The sequence below is a fragment of the Perognathus longimembris genome, chromosome 17 (assembly GCF_023159225.1).
Source record: "Perognathus longimembris pacificus isolate PPM17 chromosome 17, ASM2315922v1, whole genome shotgun sequence".
NCBI lineage: Eukaryota > Metazoa > Chordata > Mammalia > Rodentia > Heteromyidae > Perognathus > Perognathus longimembris.
Window position 1 is genome coordinate 16,919,517 of NC_063177.1, and position 8,456 is coordinate 16,927,972.

An 8,456-nucleotide genomic window follows, 5' to 3' on the forward strand; every position below is an offset into this window, starting at 1 on the left:
TTCAAAACCACCCCAGGCATAAGAGTCTTCAGTGGAAAAAGCCAAACATGAGGCCTTGAGTTCAAAGCCCAGTCCCCACACATACATACATACAATACATTTATATATTTTGGACTTAAGATACAGCATGATGTTAGGGTACTTTCCTAGCAAGCACAGTGTTCAGTCCCCAGAACCACACATACAAAAATATATATATAGGGCTGGGAATATATATGGCCTAGTGGTAGAGTGCTTGCCTAGCATGCATGAAGCCCTGGGTTTGATTCCTCAGCACCACATATATAGAAAAAGCCAGAAGTGGCACTGTGGCCCAAGTGCTAGAGTGCTAGCTTTGAGCAAAAAGAAGCCAGGGACAGTGATCAGGCCCTGAGTCCAAGCCCCAGGACTGGCAAAAAAAAAAAAAAAAAAAGAAAGAAAAAAAAAGTATATATACATATATTTTTAAGGTTACATATTTATTTATTTATTTTTGTTTGTTTGTTTGTTTTTGGCCAGTCCTGGGGCTTGGACTCAGGGCGCACTCCCTGGCTTCTTTGTGCTCAAGGCTAGCACTCTGCCACTTGAGCCACAGCGCCACTTCTGGACGTTTTCTGTATATGTGGTGCTGGGGAATTGAACCCAGGGCCTCATGTATACGAGGCAAGCACTCTTGCCACTAGGCCATATCCCCAGCCCCTTACATATTTATTTTTAATCTAAGTTTTATTTATAGTTATTTAATTCAATATCTGAGGCTTATGAGGTCTACCCCCCAAGAAGCAGCCCCTTGCAGTTCTCATTCTTGTTTTAATTACTGCCATATTTCCATATTATATGATTATGTTATTAGTTTCTCAATTATTTTTCTTTTTGTCTGCTTTCTTGGAGATTTTTTCCAATATTAACTTCTCTTATGTTTGGTTAAAAAAATTAAGCATTTCTTGTTCTGTGTTCTTTTCTTTTTGTGTGTGCTAGTCCTAGGATTTGGACTCAGGGCCTATGCTCTGCTCCTGAGCTTTTATGCTCAAGGCTAACACTCTGTCACTTGAGCTACAACTGTACTTTCTGCTTTTTGTCTCACAGACTTTCCTGTTTGGGCTGGCTTTGAACTGCAATCCTCAGATCTGAGCCTCTAGAGTGCTCAAGAGTACAGGTGTGAGCCACTGGCTCATGGCTTTGTATTCTTCTTCTTTTTTTTTTTTTTTTCTTAAACTGGTCCTGGGGCTTGAACTTAGAGCATGGGTACTGTCCCTGAGTTTTGTTTTGCTGTTGTTTTGGTTTTTAATGGGACTTGAACTCAGAATCTGAGCACGTTCCTGAGCTCTTCTGCTCACCACTTTGAAACACAGTGTCACTTCTGTTTTTTAGGTGGTTAATTGGAGATAAAAATCTCACAGATTTTCCTGCCCAGGCTGGCTGTGAACTATGATCCTCAGATCTCAGTCTCCTGAGTTGTTAGGATTACAGGTGTGAGCCACCAGTGCCCAGCGATTCTTGAGTTTTTTTTGCTCAAGGCCAGCTTTCTGCCACTTGAGCCACAGCTCCACTTCTGGCTTTTTTTGGTGCTTAGTTGGAGATAAGAGTATCACAGACTTTTGTGTTCTAGCTGGCTTCAAACCACAATCCTCAGGTCTCAGCTTCCTGAAATGTATTGTCTTCCTTCTTTTTTTTTTTTTACTGGTTCTGGGGCTTGAACTTCGTGCTTGAGTGCTGTCCCTGAGCTCTTCTGCTCAAGGCTATTACTCTACCACTTGGAGCCACGGTGCCACTTCTGATTTTTGGCAATTAATTGGAGATGAGAGTCTCATGGACTGCCTAGGTTGGCTATGAACCTATGATCCTCAGAGATCAGCTTCCTGGTAGCTAGGATTACAGACGTGAGCCACTGGCTTCTTAAAGCTATAGATTGAGAGGTTTTTTTCTTTCTTTTTTTAGTTTCTCTGAATATAGTTTCCTCTGAGTTTTTTTTAATCTTTAAATATTCATACAAAAGTATATCATTTCTTCTGAGGTTTTTGTTCATTTTTGTTTTTGCCAGTCTGAGGATCGAACCCAGGGCTTCATGCATGCTAGGCAAGTACTCTACCACTAAGCCACATTCTCAGCCCACTTCTTGAGTTCTTATGTTCAGTTCCTGTCAGATTCTGTCTCATATTAGGCGCTCTCATTTAATCAATAGATGGGTTTCATTGGAAGATACTCAGGTAGTGACAATGGGGCGGGGGCGCTTCAGTCTTTTGTGGGGCTCCTTATTTTGCCTCCTGTCTCTTGCTTTGGAGGTAATCAGGTAGCCAACATCCTGAGAAAGTGAGGAAGTGTCCTGATAGGTTCATGCCATTGGTTGGATCTAACTTAATCCCCACATATGCTGTACCATGCCCCCTTTGCCTCTGGCTGAGCCCAGGATCCTAAGTCCAGGTTTTCTTTAGTACCTCTAAAAAGTGAACCCTCTAGATTTTGCTATAGCAGAAAGGAAGGCTGGGTTTCTTGGCTTCAGAGCAGGGAGACGAACAGTAGGACCCAATTCTTCTCTATTCAGACTTTCACAGAGGTCAACTGTGTCAACACCACTGAACACTCCCTCCTGTAGTGGTACCTGGTGCTTCCAGTTCCTGGACCTTGCCCAGCAGAGATGAGTTTGCTCCTCCTGGGCTCCCTGTCCTCTTGGGCATTCTGCAAATCTTTACTCATTCTCCTGTTCCCATCCTCCAGAATGTTATCATCTTCCATCTGCAGGTGTCACCTCTGTTCTCCTCTTTATGCGTTTTTTTTTCCTTTTTTCCCACCTTTACTCTATGGTATTAGGGTATCACAGAAGAATACAGATAAAGTTTGCAATAGGAATTATGACTTATTCCTTGTTTTAATCAAACGTAGGCTGAAACTCAGGGCCTAGGCACTGCCCCTGAGCTTTTTTGCTTAAGGCTAGCACTTTACCACTTTGAGCTATAAGGCCTCTTCTAGTTCTCTGATGGTTAGTTGGAGATAAAAATCTTACAGAGTGGCTGGGAATGTGGCTTAATGGTAGAGTACTTGCCTAGTATGCATGAATCCCTGGGTTCAGTTCTTCAGTAACACATAAACAGAAAAAGCTGGAAGTGGCACTGTGGCTCAAGTGGTAGAGTGCTAGCCTTGAGCCAGAGAAGCTCAGGAACAGTGCCCAGGCCCTGAGTTCAAGCCCTAGGACTGGCAAAAAACAACAACAAACAAACAAACACCAAAACAGTGAAAAGTTAAAACCTGGCTTTGCGCCAGGAAGTTATTAAACTGTCATGGATTGTGGAACTAGTGACAGAGTTAGAAACAGGATGGCTTGTGCTCTTTATGCAGACTTCTATCCTTCCAGTGGCTTGTTTTTTCTACAAAAATATGTTCCACCCTATCTATTAGCATGGTTGAGAAGGTAGATATGTTTATAGTGGAGTTCTGTCAGCAGCAAGAGCTTTCAATTTTCCCTGCTTTTTCTATTTCAGATGAGACAAAAGGACCCAGTGAAAGGAATGACAGCGGATGACTAAACTCACTCCTCCCCCTTCTGCACTGTATGTACTGAATTTCTCTCTTACCATGCATGTCATAGAAGCTAAAGTCAGCTTGGCTCCTCGAGGCCTCAGCAGTCCACTGTGGAATCAGAAAACCTACTTCATTCCTCATCCTTCACTCTAATAATGGTGACTGCCATGCTAAACAGTGAGCTCTTGGGTTTCCAATGAACAGAGAATATGGCTATTAGGATATTCTAGGGTCCTGTTAAGGTAGACACAGGTAGGGTGGTAAGAAGAGAGGGTGGAGTGTAGAAGAAACAAAGTTCATGTGCTACTAATCACTCTTCCCTTTTTGCAACTTGAGCCAGCTCAAGTACAAGCTGGCATGTTAGGGCAGCCCCTAGCTCACAAATGCTGGCATTCCCCGCCCTTCCCTGGGAAAGCTAACCAGCTTTTCTTAGCATTCATTGCTAGGTCAAGCACCTCATTTCCTTCCTTCTCTGATGCCATACAAAGTAGCTTTCCTCAACAGAGGCAGCATCTTTCAGATACTGGGAGAGTGTTTTCTGCCCATGTCACAGGGCCAGGACAAGGTATTCTTTGTTACACATTGGCCTTTTTCCCCAAGACTTTTTTGTTTATTAGCTCCCAATGCTGGTTACCTAGTGCCTGCACACCTTGAAACTCATTCTAGCAGCTCAAAGTGGTCTTGATCATGGAGAGAATAACCTGGCTCTACTATTAGCTAAGCTCTGAGAAAAAATTATTTGATCAAATAAAAAACTGTCAGCCACCAGTGACTCATGCTTGTAACTCTAGCTGCTCAGGAGCTTGAAATCTATAAGATCACAGTTCAAAGCCACTCCTGCAAGCCACTCCTTGCAGAAAAGTCTGCAAAACTCCCATCTCGGGCTGGGGATATGGCCTAGTGGCAAGAGTGCTTGCCTTGTATACATGAAGCCCTGGGTTCAATTCCTCATGCCCACGTATATAGAAAACGTCCAGAAGGGGCGCTGTGGCTCAAGTGGCAAAGTGCTAGGACAGTGCTCAGGCCCTGAGTACGAGCCCCAGGACTGGCCAAAAAAAAAAGTTTGGGGCTGGGAATATGGCCTAGTGGCAAGAGTGCTTGCCTCACATACATGAAGCACCACATATATAGAAAATGGCCACAAGTGGCGCTGTGGCTCAAGTGGCAGAGTGCTAGCCTTGCGCAAAAAGAAGCCAGAGACAGAAGTGCTTAGGCCCTGAGTCCAAGCCAGGACTGGCAAAAACAAAAACAAAAAAACAAAAAACTCCCATCTCCAGTTAACATGCAAAAGCCAGACTCAAAGTATAGCTCAAATGGTAGCACACCTGCTGTGAGCAAGAAATCAACAACACGGGATGCTGAGTTCAAGTCTTAGTACTTGCAAAAACAAAGCCAAAGCAAAACAAACAAAAATATTGGTTGACCTTTAGCACCAAACGGCCAAGGGTCACCAGCAGTGATGCATATTTCTGTGCTCTCTGGCTGGGCTATGTTCTTAAAGGCAGCTTCTAGGAGATAGAAGGGTAGGATTAAGTGAATGCCACTTTCCCGGTCATTTCTGGAGCTATAGTACCCTGTCTCCTGAAGCTTTTCCCCTTTAACTGGTGTCCTGTTGAAATTCCTCAAGATGATTTACATGTACTTGTTTCCCCTTGTTGTTTCCTTAATAACTGTATTTTTCTTCTAGTTTTGCAAGACAGTGGTCAACAGGAAGGCCCAGCAGCTCCACCCTCCTGAGTGACAGGCCATCTTCGGACGCAGCCTTTCTGTGCCCATTCTTCAGGCAACTTCCAATCCATCCCTTACTGTAGCTAATTCTAGATGCCCTTTAATATTGTGAACAAATAGACCGTCTGGTGTTACAAAGCCTGTGTGCTCGGGAACCTGCTCCTCTGAGATATGTGGCGGGTAGGTTGCTGTATTAACAGCTCCTCCCTCTCTCTCCATTGTATTCTGACCCATTTCTGTGTGTGCCCCCAACCTTTATTTCCAAGTGACATTTTTAGTCTTTCAAAATAGCTGCCTTTTTGTGATGTGGTGATTTAAGTTCACTTGTTTTCAACTTTGGGATAAACTGAGGTATTTTGCTTCCTGGGCAGATCTTTGCAATTTTGAGTGCTCACTTGGGGAGAGAGAATGGGTTAAAAATACAGTTGTTGTTCTCCTAGTTCCACACAATAGGAATGTGACTTCCTAACTCTGATCTCTGCTCTGAAGTACCAAGGAGGTCCCCAAGGCCCAGCCAGCCTCTGCTTAATGAAATTTAGCAAAGTAACGAATTAACTCCTGCACCATTCATTACATCTCTGGTCACTATTAGAAACAATTGTGGCTTCTCTGCTCTCCTGTCCACTCTGTCTGAATCTGTCTGTAGAACCTAAAAGACACTCTAGTCACCTCTTTTACCTGGAGAGAATTGTCCAATGTGGCCCTTAGAATCAAGTATACCCTGTAGATAGCAATCTGTCTGACCCTGAGTAATTTGTATGTCCATGCTTCTCTTCCCTTTTGGGCTGGTGCTGCCACTTAGCAATAATCTTCTTTTCTCTGTACTTTCTTAGATTCCTGTCCTCTGTCTTTGAGGCTGGTTAGGATGCAAGAGTCTGGATTTTTTCATGCTGCACAAACTGAGCATGCAAAAAGCTTTTTCCCCCCTGCAGAACATGTACCCTCTTGTCTCCAATCACTGGAAAGGAATGTGCAGATCAAGAACTCAGCTCATCCTGTCCCGGTGCTGAGATCTCTCCTGGACAATCAAAAGCAAGTAGTGATGGTAGTATAGAACTGTACCAAAGTAGGCTGAAGAAGTCCAAGCTCCAGGGGAATAGAAACGATTGAGTGCTTCCTAGTTCCTACAACTTGGCAGAACCTGAGTATGCCTTCTTGGTGAGAGAATCTTAGATAGCTATAGTGTCACTGATATTTCCCAAACCTTATGAAATAAGTTGGCTTGAGTGTGCAGTGATTCAAGCCCATGCTAGCCAGGTACCTCTGCTAATGAGAGGGACCAAATCTCTGTTGGAGGAATAACAAGTAGGATGGGATAATTTTATGGGTGTTTTTGTTTGTTTGTTTTTGCTTTTTGTTTTTTGTCTGTTTGCCTTACTCATTTCTAAGTGCAATAAGGGAGTGTCTCAGAGGATACACCTGTGACATCCTGATTGGATGGCTCCCTGGGGCAAGGGTAAACAGATTTTAGCCCCTCCGCATGGTTCACTCTGATCATCATTGAGGTCCCTTTGGAACCAGATGTCCGTTACAGACACCTTCCTTTTTGTTAGTCTCCTCATCTTATGGGGTCTGCAATGGTGGACTTGGGGGCATTTCAACTGCTGATAGCATGTTTTGGACTGGGAAAGAAAGTTGGAGAAGAGGCATTCCTACTGGAGAAATATGTAAATATTTTCCTATAAGCTCTGTATTGCCTACTAATTATATTTGTGCTTAAAGATTTTACTTCTTAATTCATCAACAAGGTAAAGTCCAGAAATGAGTTATGTTGGAAGAAATGAAACTCTAAGCAGACAGTTGTTTATGTGGTGTGAGGGCCAGCAGATATTCATCTGCTCCTTTTAGCTCTTCTTTGAGAGCCATATCACTTTATCACTATATCCACACATATCACTATATCCACACATATTGGCTTTCGTGGGGGCTTGCTTTTTATCTGCCTTTTCCTCTGGCTCCTCCTGCCTCTACCTGTTGCCCACATTCGAAAGCATCCAAGTGAACTGAGCTAAACGTACTGAGATCAGCCTGGATCTGAGGCTTCTGGCCATGTAAACATGAAGGACATCTCTGCTCTATTCCATCTCCATGGATGGTGTTGCTGCTGGACAAAAATGTTGGCTTCTTTTAAGTACCCTCTCTCCTCTTCACCCACCCCAAACTGATGAGCACTCAGAGGGACTGATGATCAAAGGCTCAGCTCCAGGAATAATACCTGAGGGTGTGCCATGCCCCTTCAGACCAGCTGCTTCCATTAGATTTCTAGGGTCTTAATCCCAACTCAAAGCAGCAGTGCTTCACAAGAAGGCCGCTGGGCTCTGGAGTTCTCATGGAGAGAGACCAGGGACAGGGTCAGTATTGTGGGCATGCGTGTATCTCCCCAAGTTTTCCTTTACAGTCCCTACTGGGACTCCCTGACTTATTTGGTTGGTTCCTAGTGCTACTTCTTTTACAAACTACACTTTGTAGAACTGATTAGATTACCTTGTTTATTTAATGTGAGTTTGTGCCTTTTTGTCTCAATCTTCCAATACAGGTATATTGGGAAAAAAAAGCAGTCTAATAAAATCCTAGACAGAGTTTTCTGGAGTCCAGCTTATTGGTGATGTTCTTAGGGTCCACTTTACAACTTAGATACCCTCAAATTCCTATTGATGTCCCTGATTTTACCAAAGCATGATTGGGAAAAAGTACAGTAGTATCTCTGGAAATTTCTGCAGGTGAATTTTCAAATCATTCCTTTTGTCAATTTACTTATACAACATTGCATATCTAAATATAATACAGCCACTTTCTTCTACTGGCAGTATTTCATTTTTGCCTTTGTCCTTTTTTGTCCACTGTACCAAGTAATATGTTTAACATACAAGTTTTTTGTTTGTTTGGTTGGTTGGTTTGGGGTTTTTTGTTCACCCTAGAGACAGGGTGTCTGTTGCCAGGGCTGGCCTGAAACCCTTGACCCCTGTGCTTAAGGCAGTCACCTGCTTCAACCTCTTAAGTAGATGGGAAGCACTCTACAATACCAAGCTAAAGTAGAAATTATTATTTTTTTGCCAGTCATGGGGCTTGAACTCTGGGCCTGTGCACTGTCCCTGAGCTCTTCAGCTCTACCACTCTAGCGCTCTACCAAATGAGCCACAGTACCACTACTTTCGGTTTTCCGGTGGTTAATTAGAGATAGGAGTCTCAAGGACTTTCCTGTCCCCACTGGCTTTGAATCTCGATCCTCAGAT

General features: G+C 43.4%; 1 protein-coding gene across 3 annotated transcripts in view; it reads left to right on the forward strand.

The window, feature by feature from the left end:
• Positions 1-7,803, forward strand: part of Pitpna (phosphatidylinositol transfer protein alpha) — a 49,086-nt gene extending 41,283 nt beyond the window's left edge. For all 3 annotated transcript variants that reach the window (XM_048365649.1, XM_048365650.1, XM_048365652.1), the window contains 2 exons: positions 3,456-3,524; positions 5,183-7,803. In XM_048365649.1, coding sequence (XP_048221606.1) covers positions 3,456-3,500 — 45 coding nt within the window. In that variant the 3' untranslated portion in view covers positions 3,501-3,524; positions 5,183-7,803. The remainder of the gene's footprint in view (positions 1-3,455; positions 3,525-5,182) is intronic.
• Positions 7,804-8,456: the final 653 nt, after the last annotated feature.